We start from the raw sequence: 23,240 nt of genomic DNA on the forward strand, positions 1-23,240 counted from the left end.
GAGTCAGGGGACGGACAGCTGCAGTGTTCTTCCACACATTAAAAAAAAAACGCCCGATGTAGCCATATCCGCTGACTTTTATTCTATGATGCACCAACAGAGAAGAGACCAATGGAGATGTGGACAAAAAGCTGTTCAAACCTTATTTACGGTTATAGATCATTTGTTTCCCATGAATTGATGGACTGCTTTCATCGTCACCTCATCACTGTTATTGATCACTAAAAAAAAAGTTGAAAAAAAGTAATAAAAAAAAAAACAAGGGCTGGGACCTCACCTGAGAAGCACATGTTTAAATCACAGCGTTCACGTGTGCATCTCAAGTTAAGGATCAGCTTTAAGTATTTATCCTTCAATAAATTTGTAAATTATACTCAGATGACAAATGCTCTACTGTATGATGCTTTTATACAACGTCTATGTTTGCCTCTTGAAGTTTTTAAGAAAATTTGTAAATGTCTTTGGGAGGGGGGGGGGGTTGGGATTTTTCTTTTTGTAATAATCCGTGCTCTGGTACTGTACTTTACTGTTCAGTGTTATGTTCGTTTTGTTGGATTTTATTTTGAATGTGCAACTTGTTTAATCTTTATTTATTAGTATTGTTTCATTTATTAAAAATCTTTGTTTCCTGATGTATTTGTCTTCTACTTTAAAAGAGAAATATATATACAGTATGTGTATATATACCTTTATTTGTAGCACACTGGTGCTCAAAAGGTCTGTTCATTTACTTCACAGGCAACTGAATCTGCGTCGAATTAATGCAGCGGCACAAAAGCGCACATCCAGCCAGGAAACGGTGCACACGAAGAGATGCGACTCCAGATACCAGGTTTCCTTTTTGCTTTTCTTCCAAACGAGAAGGCTGGATGGCAGCTTGTCGGTGTCGCACCGTGTGAGAGACGCCTGTCACATCATTGTGCTCTTTTGCCCCGAAACAATAACAACAGAATGACACCGATGCAACCGGGGGTGGGGGGGGAAGAGCTCGACTGGCATTGCCACTGACATGCATGCAAGTGTGCACGGATTAAAGATCCAGTGTGGAGAGCACGTTACACTGAATGCACTCGCTGTGAGTCCCTTAAGACGAAATACAGGGAGACTTTAAGACGTGAGGAAGACGGAGGAAGAAGAAGATGGGAAGAAAATAGAAAGAGGGAGCTGTAGAAACGAGAGGAGCCACGGTGACGCTGTTTAAAATGAATTTCAGTATCTGCATCAGCATGCACCACGGCATCATCAGCCTCTGGAGAGGATCCTTTCATCCCAACTCTTCTGCTTTTTTTCTTCTTCCTGTGACTGCGTCATGGATATGCGAGACACGCAGAGAGCTCAGTCCTCAATGCTACAGAAGACGTTTCAGAGAAAAAACAGACACACACACAACGATAACAACTTCAGTGTTAATCAGCTGAAGTCCAACAGCCAGGCTTAGAGCTATCTATCGATCTATCCATCCATCCGTACATCCATCTAACCATCCATATCTCCATCTCTCCATCCATCTATCTATCTCTCCCTCCATCTATCCATCAAACATAAAACCCTAAATAAGCAGCTGATATAATCATGTTGTATTGTATCAGTTCTGCTCTGATATAAACAGAGCAGATTGGGATTATGTCTCAGGATCCTACAGGAGCTCTAAATGGGTCACTTGTGCCACCTGTAGGCCACATGTCACTGCTCCTCACTGAGCTCCACCATCTCTGTTCATTATATTTGCAGAGAAATGTGCTCATACATGTATTCCTAACAGAGACCACGTTATTGATTCCCCACGAATAAAACCTAAACTCCAGCTGTGTTATCACACACCAGAGAAAGAAAGAAGAAACGCTGCATACGAATGTTAAGGTACAACGTTGGTGACGGTGTGAAGCTGCTGAGAGCAGGAACCTTAGCCGTCACTGTCGCTGAAGAGGTGGTCTTTCTTCTTCTGTGGTGGACCCAGGGGTTGTGTGACATGCTGTTACCCACACACACACACTGATTTATCCATATACACACTCACACACCTAGACAGAATCACAAAGTTATAGCTATTTTATAATTTAATTACTTTTTATAAATACACTACATGTATTCTAAATATTTTTCCCATTAGCTTATTTTCTCATTGCACAGCTACCGTCTCCCTCAGTTGCTCTGCTTCCAGCGCAGCTTGTTTTAAGCAGAGCTTCTATTGTTGATTGTCACAGTCTTCAACCAATCAGATCTTTAGTTTGACATGTTGGGCGTGTTCTTTGACTTGTCAGAGCTTCTAGCTGGCCTACAAGTACGTCATCATTAACGTGCAGCTTGATTGGTCAGTGGGCTAGCGTGACTGTTGTGAAACTAGCCAGCAGAACTTTGTAGTAGTAAGAGTTAAAGTTTAAAGATATGTAAGACGTTTTACGTGATATTACATTTTTAGCGTTTTGGCATGTTGTGCGGTGACAATCCCAATATCTTCTACATTTTCAGCCCTCAAACACATTTAAACGTATTCAAGAAATACAACTGGGGAGAGTCGACTTCTTAGTGGAACTGAACCGAACCGATGTTCTGTACAACCGCGTCATTAAACTCTTTGTAATCAAAGAAAGGAGGATGGACTTTGTCTTTAAATAGTGAACAGCAGCTTTGGTAAGTGAACTGCTTTTGTGTTTTTACATCTGCAGTAGCGTTACTGCTGTGTTAACTTTTCTATTGTGTCGTTTTTATGATATGGTTAATATTGTTCCCTCTGATGTGAATAATATTTGAATGGTGCCCTTTAGTCTGCGGTGGAATACGTGTTTTAGTGCTGCTGCAGGTTTACTGGAATGTGCAGAGGCCTGTTGAATCGTGTTATTTGGGTTTTATGTTATTCTACCTACTTTGTTGTCATATGAATATATCTGACTGGTTCTTGTGAGTTTGTTCTTGTCATTCTGTTAATTACATTGATTTTGACTCGATGCATTGTCCGTTAATGACGCAGCATCCCGTCATGCTGGCGTCATAATGAGGTGGTTCAACTGTAGTAGGACAGCACTGAAGGCCCAGGTATGAAATACACTGTGTTAAAGTATGCAAGCATGTTGTAGTAGAAACCCAAAATACACCCTAGTAATGAGAGTAATATGTCTCCTTTAAGTACAATTTAGAGGTACTTGCACTTTACTTCAGTTGAGGCTACTTTACACTTCAACTCCACTACATTTCAGAGGGACACATTGTACTTTTTCCTCTACTTTTGCTAACAAGTACTTGCTGTTTCTGTTTACCTGGTGAATATAAGTCCAATTACTCTGTTAGTCCTGTTTTAGGTCTCTGAGGGAAACATCTGTCTCTTCAGCTGCTAAATGCTCCGCTACGTTCACCAGCTAGCGTCTGACTGTGTCCGTCTGCTGTTTAGTTCTCCTTTTAACAGTGTTTCTGCTGAAAAAAACAAATACCTATAGAGCCAGAAAACCAAACCAAACGGGTACATTTGTGCTTCGGATTGCTGAACAATGAGCTGAAACTCCAGAGAGCTGCAGATTCAGGTGATAACTCTGCAGCTTCATAACTACAGGCGACCCCTTTCACATGTGATTCATTGTTATCATTATGTCGACTATAAATAGAGCTTTAACTAAAGATGAAGCACACACACACACACACACCTGCCTACATTCTCACCACTTTGCCGTCTGCTCCGTGTATTTCCATGCCGGGCGGCGCCCTCTACTGTCCACTCGACACACCGCTCCACCAATCACAGCACAGCACAAGGTAAAGGAGGAAGAGTTAGCGCTGATAAAAGATTGTCTTTAATGTTTGGCATCGTTAATGAATTCCATACCACAGCAGTTATGGGAGTAGGAAAACCACTTTTACAACCAAACACTGTTTGATCATGCTAACACCATATGTACAGGAAAGCACATTGAAAAGTGTATAAAGTATTTATATGAGAAGACTCGAAGTCAAGAACGGTGGAGACAGCCACAGTCTAATGGATTTGTCCTTTTTCAAACACTGATTATAGATATTTATCAATTACACTGATCTCTGGAGTACACGTATATACACAAAAAAACGACGATAAACCTTTTAGGGGCGTCTGCAATAATTCTCAAAAATATTTCACAATACTGCTGTATGTACAATAACAGAATTTACATTGAAAAATTCTATTGTACCTATATTTTGAGTATCACTTCAGTCACCAGTTATCCTCAGCGCCGCCCGGCTCATGAGAGATACTCACATATTGTAGGCGATATATCTGACTTCAGGTTAAACCTCCATACAAAGTACAACAGCTGATGCAGTACCCTCCTCTGTCTCGGTACGGTTTCTGAAATATGTTCACACAACTGATGATCTCACATACAAAAATAGATGTTGTCTAGTCAGCTGACAACTCGATGTACAGTAACACAAAGCATCCCACCTGCAAAAAAAACAAAAAAAACAACCAGGAAAAACAAGTAATTGTTAAAATATTAGCTATATCCTTCCAACCCACTACAGCGCTGTTTCTTCTGCTCCGCAAAAACAAGTAAAACCGCGCTCTCTCTCTCTCTCTCTCTCTGTCTCTCTCTCTCTCTCCCTCTCTCTCTCTCTCTCTCTCTCTCTCTGTCCGGGGCTTCAGAGCTCTTTCTGAAACACATCTTCAGTTTTCACTCGACAGAAGGTGATCGAGAGAAGAGCCGCGGGCAGAATAAGAAATATTAGCTGCTATACGAACCAAACGACAACCTGAAACCAAAGCGGGACGAAACCATACAAAACATCACTAGGTAGATATCTTCTTTTTTTTTGTTTTGTTTGTTTGTTTGTTTGTTTGTTTTTGTCCTTTGGGGGAGCGTTGAGCAAAAGGAGAATGAAAAGGAGAACGGCTGTCGCTAAATGAGCTTCTCACAGTCCGGATGAGAGGTCAAACTGCATTTGAGTGCACTTAAGGCAGGTAGGCGATTCCAACGCTGTCTGAGTGTGAGCTCCTCCTCAGTGTGTGTGTGTGTGGGGGGGGGGTGGGGGGTCTAAACAAACAGTGTCCACTGCAGCTGTCCAGGTTCAGCCCTCACTGCTTACTGACAACCACACAGGGAAGGAAGAAAGATGGAGACAGAGAGGCAGAGAGAGAGAGAGAGAGGATGGTGGTTGAGGTGTGGAGAGTTCCTGTTCCTGTCTTCATCCACCGTGAACGTGAAACATCGTCCATCATCTCCTTCCTCTCCAGATTTCTTCTTTGTCACACGAAAAAAGAATGGAGACGTGTTTCTCTTTCTCCCCGACACAGACTGAACTTAAAGCACTTAAAAACAGAAAAAACACAAACAAAATAACAGCGTTGCAAGCTTGTGCAACTCAAATAGAACATCTCATCTGAATACATTCACGAAGGTTTTTCCCGTACGCAGCGGTGCGGATTTGGGAAATCGTCAAGTGACCGAAGTTCATGTCGGCAGCAGCACGTGTTGAGAGCGCGCCATTTGATATGATTCACCATTAAGGAGCACTTAACAGTGTTTTGAAAAACATAATGGACATAAGCTTTTAAAAACACTATAATGTATTTTGTATTATGTATTTATTTATCAAAATAAGGATTCATATATATATGAAGCATTTAAAAGCAGAGGAGTCACTGAGCTGTGAATAAGCGGCGGCCGTCGCCTCGTGTTGTTGTGAAAACGCCGTGAAGAGCAAAAATGAAGGGAGTTCAGAGCGTAAGCTGCACCTGGGATCATGTCGGTTGTCATATTTCACAAAACTGCTGTCGTATTATTCTCAAATGAAAAAAAAAACAAACATGCTCACAGACGAGTTGTACAATTGTGTACAATCAACATCAATTTCTGAACAAAGTTAATCCGTCTCATTGTTCGACACGTTTTCTTTTCGTAACATCTAGGAGGCCACGCGGAGCAGTGACGGCAGTTGTGCCTCGTGCTGGAGATTCATGGAGGTTCCCTCTTTTCTTTCCTTCATGTGCACTGAAATTAAATCACGGGGGCGACTGAACACACTCTGCCTCGCATGAGACTCCTTCCTGTTGCTGCTGCTTTATCTCAGTGCAAATGAAGGGGAGGAGACAAGGAGTAAAAAAAAAAAAAAAAAAGCTCTAACTGAGATATAGCCGGAGCCTCCTCATCACTGCGTCTCCTCGTGCTCCTCGCTGATGCACTGCTCCCAGGGGTGTTTCCCCTGGTCCTCCCGGTGGCCGTGGGGGGAGTGGAAGATCCTGCGGGGCAGCGGGATGGGCTGGGGCGGCAGGTCCTCCTCGGGGATGCAGCCCTCCCTCAGGTAGGGCTTGGGCGGCACGGCCGGAGGCTGAGGCCTGCGGTACGGGATGTGGTGGGGGCCGTGAATGGGGGGGTGGTGGTGGGGCGGAGGCCCGTGGGAGTGGCCGTCCAGCCCCGGGTGGGCGTGGGCGTGAGGGTGCGGGTGGTTGTGCGGGTGCGAGGCGGGGCTGCGGTAGTGGAAGGGGCGGACCGGGTCCACGGAGTCGATCTCCGGCCCGCCGTAGTGGATGTGCAGGTAAGGGGAGGCCAGGTACTCGTCAGGCGGGGACCACAGGTGGCTGGGGAGGGGCTCCAGCGCGTCGTTCCTGATGGGGCCCGGGTCCGGATACTGGCCTCCGAAGTTGCTCTCGCTCAGGGAGGACACGCCGCTGCTGGCGCTGCCGGACAGAGTGGAGTTACTGCCACCCAACGCTGACTGGGGACTGGTGGGGGAGCCGGGGATCGGGTGGAGAGGAGACTGGCGAGAGAAAGAGTCAGAGAGTGAGTGGGTGTCATTGGTGTCATCTCTACTCGCCTTCACGTGCTGTCAGAAATACTGGATTTACAAGTTGCGAGTAAAAGAACAACTACTTCATCATTCTGACGTCGTCCGTGTTTCAAACACTGAGGCACTTGAAGATGTGCTTTGTAATTATAAGTCGACTACTGGAGTGAAACAAATGTGTGTCTACGCTCCATCATCGGGCTTTGCTCTGGTGTGCGTACAACAGATTGACTGTAAGTGAAGAAAATGTGTGTGGGAGTTGACAACTTGGGGAAATGGAAGCTTCTGTGAAAACAAGGTTACCATGACAAAAGACTTGGAAATAGGTTTTCCAAAGCTAGGATCACAGTTTCATCATCGTCTCTACATGAGGGTATGCATGTAAATTGAGGAAGAAAGGCCAAATAATCTGGCAACAGAGCTGTTTGCGTCTGATATTTCATGACTACACGTATAACGCTTCTCTCACGGCGGTACCTTTCGAAGGGAGCGGACGGGCAGGGCGGGGGGAGGGTCGCTGTTCTGGTGGTGAAACGCATCACAGTGCATCAGGAAGTGTCCTGCAAAAGTGAAATTCATATGGAGAGATAATGAATTCATACATTGCTTAAAAGCTCTTACGTAAAGGTCTTAAATAGCCCTCGAAAAAAATCCAGCCGACATCTCAAAAAAAGCTCTAAACCCCCATAAAGAACGATGAGTGTGGAGTAAAAGGGGATAAGGTACCTGGTGGGAAGGACCTGGGGGGGACAGGTGGCATGATGACACCTCCGGTAGAAGCTGGCATGTAGGACACCTGCTCCCTGTTCTCTCCATCCAGACTCCAGCTGCTGGGAGCGTTTGGAAACACTGGAGGGGGAAAACAAAAACATGTCAACACCAGGCGGCAACGTCCGGGTCTGAAAAGTGAAGCAAAGTGTCTTAAAGCTGCATTCTCTCTAATGGCCACCAGGGGGCGACTCCTCTGGTTGTATAGAAGTCTATGAGAAAATGACTCTACTTCTCTCTTGATTTATTACCTCAGTAAACATTGTAAACATGAGTTTATGGTCTCAATCTCTAGTATCAAGTCTTCTTCAATACAGCATGATGTTCATTTAGTAAATTAAAAAAAATGAAATAAAAAAACACCTCTTTCAGCATCTTTCAAGGTCAAAAAGCCAAGATGGCGACGGACAAAAATGTAAGATGGCGATGGTTAAATATTCAAGATGGCTCCGGCCATAAAGCCAAACTCGAGGCGTCTACAAACCAGTGGCTGACATCACGGTGACTGTGTCCACGTCTTATTAACAGGTCAACATGTGATACGTCTCGTGTAATACTCAACACGTCGGCCTGTTTTCTCACCTTTATCTGGTAGATTCATGTGAGGATCGGCACACGGCTTACACGGGCTAATTTGCTGAAGTAAGGCACGCTGCATGTGGTTGTTCTGTAACACAGAAGCGTATCATTATAAGTTAGTACGTTGTTTTATTTAACGTCGCGTTAAAAACAAATGACAAAAACCTCATATGAACATTTTAACACCCGTTGATGTGAATGATTACCAACATATTTGTCATCTGGTGTGTTTAGAACACTGATACACATGTATGGTGCTGTAGATCTGTCCCACCTGTTGTCCATTCTCTGCCATGTTGTAGTACAAGGAGTTGTTGACCCTCTCACGATGAGACGGCAACAGTATCATCACCTCCCGGTTGTGTTTGGCCTTATCGGGCAGAGACGGAGAGCCTGTGACAGAAGAAAAGACGCTGAAATCTCAACATTTCTACCGGCAGCGGTTTCTTCTACGTACTTTTTATAGATATCTATGAAAGATTTTTTCCAATTCTCAAAGCATTTCGGTCTGTATCCACCTCTGATGTGTGTGCTTCTTACTTACCTCTGGCACTCGAGGGAGCAGAGTTAATAATCTGGGAGGAGTTGGAGCGGATCGAGCTCAGGCTGGAGGAGGAGGGGCTCGGCTGCGAAACGAAACATAGTTTTAATAAGAACAAAAACTTTAAAAGTCCCTGTTCTGTGAGAGAAAACCTCTTTTTGCTGTATTTGGTGTATCTGCCTTTTATAATAAAGTTTATGTGCAGGACTGAAATGCAGTTAAAGGTACAGTATCAATGTTGAAATTCACAAAAAGTAATGATCCGAGTAGTTTTGTACGTTTTACATCCTGAAACAAGTTAAAGTTAAGCTTACAAGTACAATACAAATTCATTCTATTTCCACTAGAGGTCGACTAATTCATCCATTTGGCAGATTAATTAGAAAATGTGGACTAAACCTTGTGTCATATCTATCATTGTGTCATTACTTTAACTTACTCGCCAACATGCCATTCATGAAATGAATATGCAGAGTTTATGATTCTCCTCACTCCAGGAATATGTATGTATGTTTTTTCCTGCTCCCAACTATCGTTAGCACATCGACCTTAAAGAATCCACCAATCGTTGACCTTGTTTCCACTTTATTCATGCCGGTGTGTGTTTGTTGTCTTCCAGTCTTACCTGCATGTGTAACGCCTCCTCGGGGTGCTCCCCCATCAGACCGTCTGTCATTATGACGAGGTTTCCCGCCTCACTCGACGTGTGGGAGGACAGGGAGGAGGACGAGTGACGGATCGAACCCTGGAGGTTCAGAGGGCTGCAGGACGGAGACGACGTTGGAGACTGTAAATCACTGATCTCCATGTGTTCATGAATGTGTGTGTGTGTGTGTGTGTGTGTGTGTGTGTGTGTAGCTAGATTTCATGAACCAGTTTTCAATCATTTTAGGGAAGAGAAGACATTTTGTTGTATGTATTATATATATTCATAAGGCATTTTGCAGTCAAATCAACCTGTCAGAGCTTTAGATCCTAATAAATATTGGCAATATCTCGGCTTTTATTTTCCCAATAGAGATTCTAGGGTGAAGGTGTTTATTATTTTTTATGTGTGGGTGACATCTCGGCCCAATGCATGCTGGGATAGGCTTCAGCATCAGGTGAACCTGAACTGGATGATCAGCTTAAAAAAATGGATGATTGGACGTAAAATACTTACTTTCAATTTGAAAACCTGACCACATTTTTTCATGGTCAATTCTGGGTTGAGATTGAAGATGCTAGTCTAGGTTTGTGGTTACAAGTGTAACTGTGTCTGTGTGTCTGTGTGTTTGTGTGTGTGTGTGTGTGTGTGTGTGTGTCTGACCTGTGTCTGTGTATGAGGCGGATACTCTCGGGGCTCATGTGGCTGTGGGAGGAGAGGATGCCTCTGGGAGAGTTGACCCCTTGGCAGCCCGTGGGGACGAATCGGTCCACGCCGGGCACGCCCTGCAGGGACCCAACCATATACTGCTCTGAATATTCACACTGCTCTCACACGCAATAAAACAAGTTTACATCCATGTCTGTCTTAAATGTCATCATTTCTTTATTCTATCCAATTTGACGTTTGTGAGAAATTGTCATAATTAGCATATGAATTCTTGAGTTATGGTCATAAATGTGAGAGGAAATTGTCTCAAGATCGCTTGTAATAATGTAATAATGATTTATGGATCTGAGCCCCATGCTGAACTACTCACATGATGTAAACCGGTCCTCATCATGTGGAACTGGTCTACGAGCTTTTTGTGCAGGGGACGCATCTCCGGATGCACCAGCTTCTCGTGAACAGCCAGCCCCACTCCGAGAATGTGCACCTGTTGACGTGAAATCAGAGACAAAATGAGGAGGATGTTCGCACGAATTATCACATGAACCGCATGTGATTAAATTCAAAACCTCGGACCTGTTCCTGCATCAGATCCTTCAGATGTGTGATCCTCTCCGTGTCTTCTGGGTGACTGCTGATGTAGTCCTTATCGAAGAAGGCCTGTTGGAGCAGAGGAGGAGCCGAGAGGATGAGGATCTATCGCAACGCCGTTAAAACAAAAGTCAACACATCCACCCATTCAATGCTTAGTCCCGGCGTCGCTACCTCCTGATATCTGGCGATGCCTCCGTTCACGGCGGCGTCGATGACCCCATTTAGGCACATGCTGAGCGGGTTGATGTTGCCATGATGCTGTCTGTGTTGGTACTGGCTGATCAGAGTCCGCAGCTCCTGGGTTTTATTCTCCACCACATAAATGGCGTTCTCCAGAGGGCTCACCTCCATCTGGAAACAAGACACACGCATGATAGAAGGAAGCACGTGTGCGCGTATGACAATCTACACGTGCCGTACAAAAAAGGTGACGTCGGAGCTCCTCACCACTTCTCTCCTTTCCACCTCGGCCCAGCGGGAGATCCCGGGGAGAGGACGGGAGAGGATCAGGGTTGTCCTCTCGATCCACAGGCTCTGTTAGAACATGCAGAGCAGAGAACAAGAGGTTAATGCGGTCGGCTGTGAGCCGAACATCTGGCAACATCACGCAGGTCTGCTGGAGAAGTGACCGCGTGTGACAGATAAATAACAAGAATGTGAAAGAGAGTGTTTTTAGTGTAGCACGTGCATGTAGGTCAGTTCAGTGAGGAGTAAAAATCCTGGTGTGGTTTGTTTCCAAATTTAGGTCACTGTGTCAGAAACTACAGTACAGTATCATGTCTGGTCCAAGTCTCTGAAGCACTGTGAGTCGTGAACCTGGACTAGATACAAAGAGAATGAGTATATGAACAACAAAGACGTACAACACAATAACGGCTGAAACCTTTAATGGATTCTGACTAAAACGTTGCGATTATCTTTTAATCGTTCATTCAAACATGAATCATTTGCTGCTACTCAAGATGAAGATTCGCTGCTCTTCTGTTTCTTATTAGGGCTCGACCGAACGATTATTTCATCAATAAATCTCATTTAAATCTAAATATAATTAGTCAATTAATCTAACAACTAATTTATTGCTTATTCAAAAGATTTATTTTTTAATTCCTGATTAATATAACATTAACTCGTGTGATTAATATTTCAATATTCAATCATCTTCTATTAAAAACAAACAAATGCAACAAGATAATAAACCCTGATAATACACGATGATCAGATAAATACTGGACCTCCAATGACACACGTTCATTTAATCGCTGTATGTAAACTTAAAATAGTGATGATACAGATTGAGTTCATCACTGGAGTTATATATCAAATTTAAATATTAAGTATATTTTCATCAGCGTGGGGAAAGAATTGAAACGATTCACAGATTGTAGAAACAGACTAACTTTAGTTTAGGTCATTTTCTCAGTCATACATGGCTGTTATAGCAAATATATAATATACAGCCTCTCCTCCTCATCTCTCTCTCTCCCTCTCTCTCTCTCTCTCTCTCTCTCTCTCCCTTATGTACATGTTCTCCTCCTCTCTCTCTCTCTCTCCCTTATGTGCATATGTTCTCCTCTCTTTCTTTCTCTCTCTCTCTCTCTCCCTTATGTGCATGTTCTCCTCCTCTCTCTCTCTCTCTCTCTCTCCCCCTTATGTGCATATGTTCTCCTCTCTTTCTTTCTCTCTCTCTCTCTCTCTCTCTCCCTTATGTGCATATGTTCTCCTCTCTTTCTTTCTCTCTCTCTCTCTCTCTCTCTCTCTCTCTCTCTCCCCTTATGTGCATGTTCTCCTCCTCTCTCTCTCTCTCCCCCTTATGTACATGTTCTCCTCCTCTCTCTCTCTCTCTCTCCCCCTTATGTGCATATGTTCTCCTCTCTTTCTTTCTCTCTCTCTCTCTCTCTCCCTTATGTGCATATGTTCTCCTCTCTTTCTTTCTCTCTCTCTCTCTCTCTCTCTCTCTCTCTCCCCTTATGTGCATGTTCTCCTCCTCTCTCTCTCTCTCCCCCTTATGTGCATATGTTCTCCTCCTCTCTCTCTCTCTCTCTCTCTCTCTCTCCCTTATGTGCATATGTTCTCCTCCTCTCTCTCTCTCTCTCTCTCTCTCTCTCCCTTATGTGCATGTTCTCCTCGTCGCTCTCTCTCCCTTAAAAAAGATGGTGTCATATGCTGCACTTAAAGGCAAATATGTGATATTGGGCTATGCACATAAAATTGACTTGACTTGCATGAGCTGCAAGGCCTCTGCATGAATCCATTTGATGTTTTTGACTAGTGTTGCATCTGAACCCCCCCCCCCCCCCACACACACACACACACACACACACTAAACTGTGATGCAGAGATGGACTGGGAGGGGCTGCTGGCTCACCGTACCCTGAACTCGTTCTCGCGGTCCTTGGGCCCCTTGTGGAAAGGCCTGTCATAGTGGAAGCGGCTGACGTTGTTGATGCGGTAGAAGCTCTTGATCCTCTCGGGCACACGCTCCAGCTGAGGCACGTCGGAGATGTCTGACACCGGAGTCACGGCGTAGATCTGCAAGTCTTAGAGGGCCAAGTGTCAAGGAAGTGACAGACGGACGGACATGCATACTCACAGAGGAGGAAGAGCGGGGGGGATATTCACAGGAAATGCTTACAGAGAGCGTTTGCTCTCGCTGCCTGAATGGAAATCATTTCATACCGTGTTCCTCTTTTTAACGCATATATAAGCAATACATAGTGCAAGCTAATCGATGCAAACTGAAATGAACTGTCAACAATATTAATAATCATTTTTATCAGGCAATAATGCCAAATATTCACAAATTTTACCTTCTAAAAATTGAGGATTTATAACCTAAAATAAATAAATTACACATGACTTTATAAAGTCAGTAATTGTTGCTTTTATTCTTATTAAGCCGAGTAGGATACACTGAGCGTCACTCTGCAGGATGGTGTCGTCGGGTTGGTTGGGATGCTGCATGGCGATGGCTTGTGGAAATTCTCCCAGCATCCTTTGCTGGAAGTCCTCAAGTCGTTCGTAGTCATAACCGCGACAGACAAACTCCTTGTTCTGCAGAAAAAAGGGGAAAGACAACAGCTGGAGTTATTCTAGGCCGACAGTGACACGTTGATGAGGAACCGCTGCACATAACTCTGAGGCTACGTGGCTAGGTTTAGGAAACATATGCACTGCCTACAGTAGGCTACATACACACATAGCATCTACCACCATGAAATATATGAGGCCCAATCAATACAACTATATAATGTTAAGGTTTGTTATTTTTCTTGGCTAAATAAGCCACGAACTGAAAGTAGATATTTAGACGGTAGTGGACACATGTTCTTATATTTTATGATGATGCACCATCATCAAAACGGGTAAATATGTATCTGGATGTAGATGGATTTCAACATCGACTGCCCGTCCCTTCATCTCGCTCTCGAAACGAGCTCCTGCAGCGGAGTAACTGTACGCATCGGCAGAATCACATCTGTGTCAGCACGGACGAAGAGGAGACTGGATTTACCCTGAGGAAGAACGGAAACTTCCTGCCGTAGAAGCCCATTCTGAAGAACTCCGGCTCGATCCTCTGCTGCTCGATGATGTTGTCGTAATACGCTGCCTCCATTTTCTGTCACGGAACAATAAAACGTGCAAAAGAGTCACGATGATTAATGGTCTAATCACACACATTACTGAAGCCTCTGCTTCCCCCCCGATGAGTGTGGGCGTGCACAGTCGATTGGGACCATTGTGTTTGACGCCATACGCGCTTCGCACCACATACGAGGATGACGGTGACAGAGGGAGCTGAAGATCTCACTTTTCCAGCGTCACAGAGGATTGCTTGTTTGATAATAACAGGAAGCACGCAGGACTTTACTTACCCGTATCCAGCTGAGGCTCTGGTAATCATATAAAGTCTCGTACTGGAAAGCCAGCTCCCGGCAGAGAGAGATTCCATATTCCCAGCACTGCGAAGTCACAAATGAGATAAATGAAGCTTAAGTCATCCTGTATAATAAAGAGAATGAATCATTAAAGTGACAAACGTCTCAGGAAGAATCAGTGAGACAGCTGATGGATTTAAGCAGCGTCATCCTCAACATTAGAAGAATTTAAATGAGCCTCATCATTTCAAAGTGAGGGGGGGGGGGGGGGGGGGGGGGGGGGGGCTCCTTCAGGGTCTATACGAGTCCTGTTTGTCTGCCGAGCTGTATTTATAATTTAAAGGTCGGAGCTGTAAGTAGGAATATCATATCTGGAATTCAAAATGTGATGACTGAGAAGAGACCAATCTGATTTCAAAATCTCTTTCTTCTTGTAGCTCCTGTACATGAACACGATATCTGTTTACTATAAATCCTATTGTTCAATGATATAAAATAAAATAAATAGCATCTACCAATGACATTAAAAAAAAAACAATTTGTAGGTTGAATTGTTTACCGGACTTTTACTTCATGTTTCATGAACGGTGCTTTTTCAGCGCATACAGATTTCTATTTGTGCCGGAAGAATCTTTACGTCGGTAACAGTAACAGTAACAGTAACAGTAACAGTAACAGTAACAGTAACAGTAACAGTAACGGGAGATTCCACCGGTACGGACTACTTACAGAGCAGCGATAAAAACCAGAGATGACAAAGACTTAACGACGGAGGCCACTTTTATTTCCTCCTCAGCTCCGACGCTCTGAGACCAGTCCACTAATTTCATCTCGTTGAGGAGAACCAGCCAGGGAGGAAGGATTCGGGGGAGCAAATCACATTTGAGCAGACGTCTGACCCTTCCTGAGTATTAGTGAGGGCAAAGGCTGCATGTTTGTGTCTCTGTTGTATGATATGCAGGGTTTGCTTTAGCGCAGAAAACTCTTTCCTGATATAAACCGAAGCAATTAGATGATTTTGTTGTAATAAATCACAGTTGTGTTTATGCTCTAAACACTGTGGAAAGGAAGTTACTTTGAAGCTAATAAACCTGTAGCGTTAGTACATTTACTCAAGTTCTGTCCTTTAGTTCAGTATTGAGGTACTTACGTAAGTATTTCCACTTTTAAGCTACTTTATACTCTTATTCCACAATATTCAACCTACATGGGCTTGTAATAAATGATGCATTGGTATTGATGCTTTTACTTAAGTAACATTTAGAATTTAATAATTCTACACTGTAGTATTTTATACTGTGGTATTGATACTTTTACTGAAGTAACCCTTTAGACTTTTATACTGTAGTATTGTTAAGTAGATAAAAAAAGCACTTCTCTACCACGGTATAAATCTAGTTTAGTTCGTACAAATACTAACAAGTTTCGATGTAAAACATAATTAAAACACTTCAGGATTCTCTCTCACTCTTAATGTTAATGACGGATAAATGTAATTTAGTTTGGGAACAGCTGCACTGCAGATGCGAGCACGTGAACGTGGTAAAAAAGAAACAACAAAATAAGAAAGCTACACAACGTAATGTGAATCTTGTGCAGTGAGAATTGACTTGCCTTGCCCTTGTTGAAGTAGTGGAGGATCTTACGACTCAGGTTCTCCTTCCGTTGCCACTCGCTCTGACAGGGGTAGTGGAGGAAGTCCCTCAGGGGCCGGTCCTCCCACTGCAGCAGCTCCCAGTACAGCAGCAGGGTGAACGCTGCCTCTGTTGTGGGGGAAGGGGTACAGGTCAAACGTCATCGGTGTAAAAGTGTGTTATCTGCCATCTAGTAAAGATGTTGAACAGTTTGTACCGTCTGGCCACAGCGATGAATATATTTTTGGGTCCAGTTTTTGTGAAGCAGATGACGGAGTGACACAAAGCGCAGTCAGTTGCATAAAGCACAAGTTGCCCAGAGCATGCTGGGTATGTTTTTTTGTCCAGAGGTGCAAAGTGCACAGTTTAAATCACATCGGCTGCTCTTCGCTCCTGGTTTCAGTTTTGCTCGGCTGCTTTGACACAAAAGGAAAATCAAGATTCTGTGAAATTCTCAAACCCAAAGTTGTCCAGTAAATACCGTTTAATCTGCATTCAATGGTTTCTAATTAATAGTTGTTGTTTTGAGACATTTGTCTTCCCTTTATTTAAATTTAGCATTTTCTGTTTTACATCACGCTCACATATAAAGTACTTACTTTGAAAATGAATTATCGCTCGACCGATTAATCGGTTTGGCTGATTATTCGTTGCAGATATGACGTTTTACAAACTAATCCGTGGAACTGGGCTCGATTAACTTGCTTTAATGTAGACTACATTAGAGATACATTTTCAGAAAGCAATTCTCCACTCAATAAAATCTCCAAAAGACGTTCTACGCATTGTTCTTCCTGCCGATAGGATTATAAATGTGAGCTAAACCTTTGTGGTGCAGGGGAACAGCTGACAAGTTGTACGCATGTTACATTTAAACCGTTTTCTGTTTATTTCTCTTATATATAAATAACGCAGCACTATCAGCTCTGTATCCACAATACAAGACAAGCAGGAAAATAAATCATTCAACTGTTACTTTCTCTTATTTAACAATTTTCTCTTTCAAATAATCCAACCAGGTAAATATCCATTTATGAAATGAAATCACAGACTTCAGGCTCCTCCTCACTGATATGCATTTGCAACATTAATGCTTTGTAAGATGCAACAGAAGGAATTAGGCGATTAATCCGCTATTGGCTTCGTCCTGCTCCAAACTATCGTTATTATATCTTTAAAAATCATTCAACCTCTGAAATAAATACATGAATAAATACTATGAAAACTGTTGTTTGTATGATACGATTCAATCAACCGTGAAGGGCATTCGACTTTATTGTTAAGTGACAGTGAGTGAAATAAAAGACACAATATTAGTGACTACATTGAAATTGTTCTTTAGATATTTGACTTGGCTGTAAAAACTATGATAAAAAATAATAAGAGTGGATTATTCGATTGACAGAAAGAAGGATTTACTTCTTCGTTTTACGAGATAACAAATAAAATATCTTTGGGTTTTTGAGAGTTACTATTTTATCACCGTGGGCTACAGAAATTGTGACGTGCATTTTTCACTAATTTCTCACATTTTTATAGATTAACCAAAAAGGTAATCAATAATGAATATAGTCATCAGTTGCATCCTTAGAATAAACACAACATGTGTCCATCTCATCCGCAGTATAAAACTAAAGACAGAAGAAGCCTCTTTCTCTGTTGAATTCACATCTTTGATGATGAGAAGAGGTTGTTTTTAGACAATGATTCACACAATAACCACATGTGCAATCACAGCCGACTCCGCGGAACAATAAAATGTGTTTTCAATTATCTCGCCAGCTGCCTGTTTGTTTGTTTTACGTAACCGATGAATAAGGTTGCATTTAATTACTCAGATTTGGCCACATTTACATGAACACAATAAAGCCACCGCTACCAATAACGTGAGTAAAGCAAGAACACTAAAGCCATTTACGCGATTACATTAACTGACTTCCTCTAATTTCCCGTTTACGTGATTGAGTGTCGCATTACCAGACATGATTAAAATTTACCATAATCGCCCTCCGAATAACTTATTTTGCCCTTTTCTAATATAAAATGGACCAATGTGATATAAGTCACCGGAAGCAACAGTGTAATGTCTTGATGTTAAACTATCTGCATCTCTACCTCGACACTCTCATATCTATTACCGTCCTAATGTGCGGCTCAACAGGGCATCCAGTCTGCTGTGGTGGAGTTTCACCAGTTGTAATAAGATGAGGCCGCCAGACTCTCTCTTTTAATTTGTTAAAAATTATTTTAAAAGAGAACTAAAAACACTACATTCACCGCCTCAAAGTTGTGTTCCTCTGCCAACCAGTCATGTTGCAGTTTACACCAACGTCTGGCCAGAATGTCGTCACTTGAACACCAAATTCTAATCAGTTCGTTCTTGAGTGCAAGTGGAAATTTGTGCCAGATTTGAAGAAATTCCCTCCAGGCGCTCCTGAGATATCGGGAGAAATAAAAACATGAAGCCTCTCTGGCTACAGCTGTCGCCGGTGAAGAAAGCAGGAGAAGACATCCAGGCCTGAACCTTTAAAGTCACTCTAAAGTCACTCACTTTAAAGCACACTCACACATGTTCAGTTACTCTCTCTAATTAAACCTCAACTCAGGGTGAAGGTGGGCGGAGGTCTGCTGGGAAGTATGGGAGGTCATCGGCTAATAAGAATAATAAAGACTAATGATCGTGCCTATAAGCTACACGAGCTAGCATAGCTAGCACGTTAAAAACAGGAATCCACAAAGTTATGAATTATCTGTCGCTGTCCTTGCACCCACTGCAGCCGAGCAGCGTCCCTCTTTCTCTGCTGTTTGTGTTATTAATATGTTGTCATGCATTTATAAAACCGAGGCCGTTAACAATCAATGTTTTACTGAATGAACAGTAAATTCCAACCCCTCCCTCAAACTGGCCTCGTGATTTTCAATCGGACTCCGCATGAAGCAAAACATGGTGTGAATACTTCGCTCTTCTATAGAAATCAATGGGGAGTGAAACTCGGTCTGACGGCACCTTGAGAACACTAATCGGCTGAACAAAAGCTAAACCACCATGTGTGGGCGGACCATGTGTGTGCGTGGCCTTCAACCAAAAGAAACATACAGCCGTGATGATGATCCGGGTCTACATATTCTGTTTTTCCTGCAACCTTAAACCTTTCTCTCCCGCATCTATTCTACTACAAAAAAAAACCCAATGAAAGGAAGAGGTATAAAAAGGCCACTTTAGGCAGAACAAAGCCAGAAACCTTGCACCGTCACAAGAAATGCCCCAGAGTCTCTGTTACCTGTGAAGTCCTCTGCCTGGAGATGCAGGTCACACAGCTTGTGGATGTAACGGATGTACATGTCCTCCTTGTTGACCTCAGATTTGTAGAAGTTCTGGGGTTGAATTAAAAAATACTGGTCAACATCTTATTTTACGTGTGGAATTGTTCGTGAACGTGTTTCTGAAGTCTAAAAACACCGCCGTCAATGTCTCACCATGAGGTTGACGGAACCACCAATTTTCTTGTTCTCCATCTCGTCTCCTTTCATGCAGTCCCTACAAATGAAAATATATATTTTTGCATTGTTGCTTTTTCAACATAAAGTTCGCCTTGCATAATAGTCTAAATGAATAATTTAATTCTTATTATAAATGTCATTTATATTTATTTTAGGCATTAAAAGGTTAAGAAGCATGTGCTCTTAATATTGCATTAAGAGTATATTGCATTTTCCACATCACTGTCCCGCAAATATTTCAGAATAAGAGCCTTGTGTTATCGAATGAAGAGATTATGTCCACAAAAAGATGCTAGAGAGCTTTTATTTTTAAACAGAAACAGGAACTTTTGAGTTAAAAATAAATATGAACCTTTTCTGCAGACAGAGACACCGAAACTCATTTTCACAGGAAAAAATGCAGCGATGCGGCCGACATGCAGCGTCGTGGTTAGTCTCACCTGTTAACATGGCCGCCAATAGTTAAAGCAAGAAGGTTCCACAACGTACACACGCCGCTCAAGCAGGCAATGTGGCCCCCGGGGGGCGGTAAAGGTTCAAAATGTGGAACTGAATCTCATCGTACCTGTAATCCAGCAATCGCTCGACAAGTCGTGTGACCGACGTGACGAACGAGATCCCCGTCTCCCTCCAGGTCTCCTGCTCTATCTTCTCCAGCAGGCTGCACAGAGAAAACACACAGTAGGATGTTCTTACCAAAGGCGACAAGCGCAGGAGGTAAGTAGATATGAATCGCACGTCTCTTCGTCTCAGCCGTAAGAGCGTTACACCTCACCTTGGATAAGGACCAAAGAGCTGGGTCCTGCGGCGTGACAGCCAAACAACACAGAGAAGAAACGTTAGAGGGAAACACTATGAGAGCAGCATCACTCTGCGAATCGCTCTCCAGGCTCACTAAACACAGGCTTGATGCTTACAAAAGGCTGAAGAGCTCTCTGTGATTATCATCGCCTTTCCCATCCGACACCATGCTGTCCAGCTTATCCATCAGCTCTGCTTCCACCTACACACACACACACACATTCAGCCAAAGGATGAGGGTATATTATGTGACAAAAAGCTGTTTTTCTACAGCGGCACACAATCTGTAGTTCATGACATAACAATGTGACAGTGACCTGTTTGAAGTTGCCGTTTTTTCTCTGCTCCCAATCCATCATGTCGTGGAAAATTGGGATCATGATGTTTCGAACCTCGGTCTGAGGCACCAGGGTGACGCCGAGGAAGGGACCCATCATTCCCGGGATGAAGTGGGGCTTGTTGTCGCCTGGATTACACAGATTCACACAGAAAGGAGCCGTTTTTCATCTCGCTAATTTCATAAAAACACCCAGTGATAACGTGTCGTGTGTGTGTGTGTGGAGTTGGGTTGTCGGACGCACCTAATTTTTGCCACATGCTGAAGAGCTCGTACGCCATCGTCACCCTCATATCTCCGTGCCTAAAGAGAGTGGCGAGTGACGTATGGAAAGATAGTTAAATACCGGATAAAACGGAGAGAATGCATTCGATGAATATACACGGCTGTTCCTTACTTGTCCAGGACTTTCTTTCTCTTAGCCGGGCCGAGCGCCTCCAGCTGCAGGCTGGGCTGGTTGATGTACAGAACAGTGAGGCTGAAAAACGAGTTCCACACCTGAAACACACCACGGACCAAAACAAGAGGAAATAAAATACCACAAACAAGTTCAACAAACTGAATTATGGAAAAGCTTCACCCAGTTTGTGGCTTCGTAGAGCGCTGGGTTTCCTAAACACACACACACACACACACACACACACAGACACACACACCTTGAAATCAAAATCGGCCTCTGAGAAGTTCTTGTGCAGCGCCGGAGACAGGAACTGTGTTGTCACCACGATGATACTGCAGAAAGCAAACGTTACACCGTCAGTTTATGAAATGAGGTTGCAGCCCAAAATAGAGGAAAAAAATAAAACTTTCAACAGAAGCGTCACCTTCGGAGCAGGATAATCTGAAGAGTCTGATCTAATGGTTGGCTGTATTCCCTTACCGTCGCCGGGACAAAGAACACCGCTCGACAGAAATGGGAAAAAGCAGACTCACTGACTAGTTAGAAGCCTCATGACGCTCCAGTCTCGGGGGAAGATAGTCAGTTTCATCAGATTGCGGAACACGCAGAAGATCTTCAACAGGAACTCCTGCAAAGGGATATAATAAGAACGCCTAGGTATGCAGCAGTCAAGGTATGCAGTAAGCGGGCTGCAGCAAAAATGCTGCGATCACGTGACTCAGACGGGTTCACACCTTCAGCTCCTCTTTGCTATGGAAGTTGTTGAGTAGATGGTGGAAGTGGAGCTCTGTCATCTGCCGAAGCAGAGAGAGAAGACAGGAAACGTACTCCCCCTGCACGAAGGAAAACGACAGGTAGGGGCACGCATATTTAAAAAGGTTAATCAACTAAAAGACTGTTTTTACTGCACGTCAAAGAGCTACATTGAGTGGAAGCTCACCGTTATCTCGGCGGTGCACTGGGGACAGCGTTGTCCTCTGGCCGTCTCCACAGAGTGAGACTTGCTCATGATGGACAGCAGAGTCTGCAGCAGCACATCCAGGAGGCTCTCCACCATCATCTCCACTTCCTCCTGAACAGAAGACTCCTGAGGAAACACAGAGATGCACACATGCTGCTTAAAGCTTTAGTGTTTCAGCTGCATTATCATAATCCTATATATTTCAAAAGGAAATAGAAATGATATACGCTGCAACTTTCTTTGTGATCAGATGTGATTTTAAGTCACGGTAAAATGTACTGTACCATGGAGCTTGTCTTAATTATGGAAAAGATGCTGGTAAGGATCCCAGAACAGATGAGCAGCTCCCTCTGCTGGCGCAGGTGCAGGTGGATGTGATGCAGAACCACCGGCAGCAGAATACTACGAGACTCTGAGCGAGGAGAGGAAAGAAAAAAAAAGGAGAAGCAGTGAGGATGAAGCTGGAAAGCTTTGAATGCACATTAGGGGCTTACGTGTACGGTTGTTTGGGTATCATCAGGGAAAGGAAAACACTTTGCAACAATTGTCTCACCGGGGAAGAAGAAGAGGCGGCTCTCGACTGTGCGAGCAATGGACTGCAGTTTGACTACGTCCATGGACTGGCCGATGTCCACTGTGCTGGGCATGCTCCCCAGGGTGCCCCTGACATATTCGGCAACCTCCTGAACGGTGAACATCTGCAGCAGCTCATCAAAGATATCAGGGAAACTGTTCAACAGCGCTGCCTGGGGGGGAGAATTAAAGGACAAAGAGAGGGAATATGTAGTGTACATGAGGAATAACATGTTTCAAATAAGACACACTTACATTAAAACATCACAAAAAATTGCTTTTTTTCTGAGTGACACTGATCCAAAGCAAAATAGCCCAAAATGAAACCTATTTATCTTCTTAAGAGAGCAGCAAGATCTCAAAAGAGCTCCACCATTTATCTCTTTCCACAGCCATAAATAATCTCAGTTTCTATCTAAAGCACTAGCTGCATATCAGTTACTGAGGAATACATCATCCTGGACACGCAGCATCTGCTGCATAGAGGAACCAACACAGGGGGGCGCTGTGACTTACTGAGACGGACGAGAGCCCAGAGGCATAACCACAGAGAGGCATGCAGCTGATCACACCCCTAAACTGTCCCAGAGCAGGACAAGGATGGGGGGGCGAGG

At 43.5% G+C, this 23,240-nt stretch overlaps 1 protein-coding gene across 1 annotated transcript in view; it reads right to left on the reverse strand.

Annotated features, from left to right (window-relative positions):
* Window positions 1-6,111: 6,111 nt before the first annotated feature.
* Window positions 6,112-23,240, reverse strand: part of LOC306709090 (dedicator of cytokinesis protein 3-like) — a gene marked incomplete at both ends in the record, with an annotated part of 49,463 nt that continues 32,334 nt past the window's right edge. The window contains 31 exons of the mRNA XM_079177120.1: window positions 6,112-6,720; window positions 7,225-7,307; window positions 7,474-7,596; window positions 8,098-8,182; window positions 8,369-8,487; window positions 8,639-8,720; window positions 9,261-9,396; window positions 9,945-10,066; window positions 10,321-10,437; window positions 10,527-10,610; window positions 10,716-10,895; window positions 10,992-11,078; window positions 12,915-13,081; window positions 13,454-13,595; window positions 14,056-14,160; window positions 14,417-14,503; window positions 16,034-16,182; window positions 19,335-19,428; window positions 19,531-19,591; window positions 20,120-20,215; window positions 20,330-20,356; window positions 20,472-20,557; window positions 20,673-20,821; window positions 20,937-20,995; window positions 21,090-21,190; window positions 21,349-21,424; window positions 21,626-21,720; window positions 21,827-21,925; window positions 22,033-22,179; window positions 22,338-22,465; window positions 22,607-22,799. Of these exons, the coding sequence (XP_079033246.1) occupies window positions 6,112-6,720; window positions 7,225-7,307; window positions 7,474-7,596; window positions 8,098-8,182; window positions 8,369-8,487; window positions 8,639-8,720; window positions 9,261-9,396; window positions 9,945-10,066; window positions 10,321-10,437; window positions 10,527-10,610; window positions 10,716-10,895; window positions 10,992-11,078; window positions 12,915-13,081; window positions 13,454-13,595; window positions 14,056-14,160; window positions 14,417-14,503; window positions 16,034-16,182; window positions 19,335-19,428; window positions 19,531-19,591; window positions 20,120-20,215; window positions 20,330-20,356; window positions 20,472-20,557; window positions 20,673-20,821; window positions 20,937-20,995; window positions 21,090-21,190; window positions 21,349-21,424; window positions 21,626-21,720; window positions 21,827-21,925; window positions 22,033-22,179; window positions 22,338-22,465; window positions 22,607-22,799 (3,888 nt within the window). The remainder of the gene's footprint in view (window positions 6,721-7,224; window positions 7,308-7,473; window positions 7,597-8,097; window positions 8,183-8,368; window positions 8,488-8,638; window positions 8,721-9,260; window positions 9,397-9,944; window positions 10,067-10,320; window positions 10,438-10,526; window positions 10,611-10,715; window positions 10,896-10,991; window positions 11,079-12,914; window positions 13,082-13,453; window positions 13,596-14,055; window positions 14,161-14,416; window positions 14,504-16,033; window positions 16,183-19,334; window positions 19,429-19,530; window positions 19,592-20,119; window positions 20,216-20,329; window positions 20,357-20,471; window positions 20,558-20,672; window positions 20,822-20,936; window positions 20,996-21,089; window positions 21,191-21,348; window positions 21,425-21,625; window positions 21,721-21,826; window positions 21,926-22,032; window positions 22,180-22,337; window positions 22,466-22,606; window positions 22,800-23,240) is intronic.

The sequence above is a fragment of the Pholis gunnellus genome (genome assembly GCF_910591455.1).
Source record: "Pholis gunnellus genome assembly, chromosome: 2".
NCBI lineage: Eukaryota > Metazoa > Chordata > Actinopteri > Perciformes > Pholidae > Pholis > Pholis gunnellus.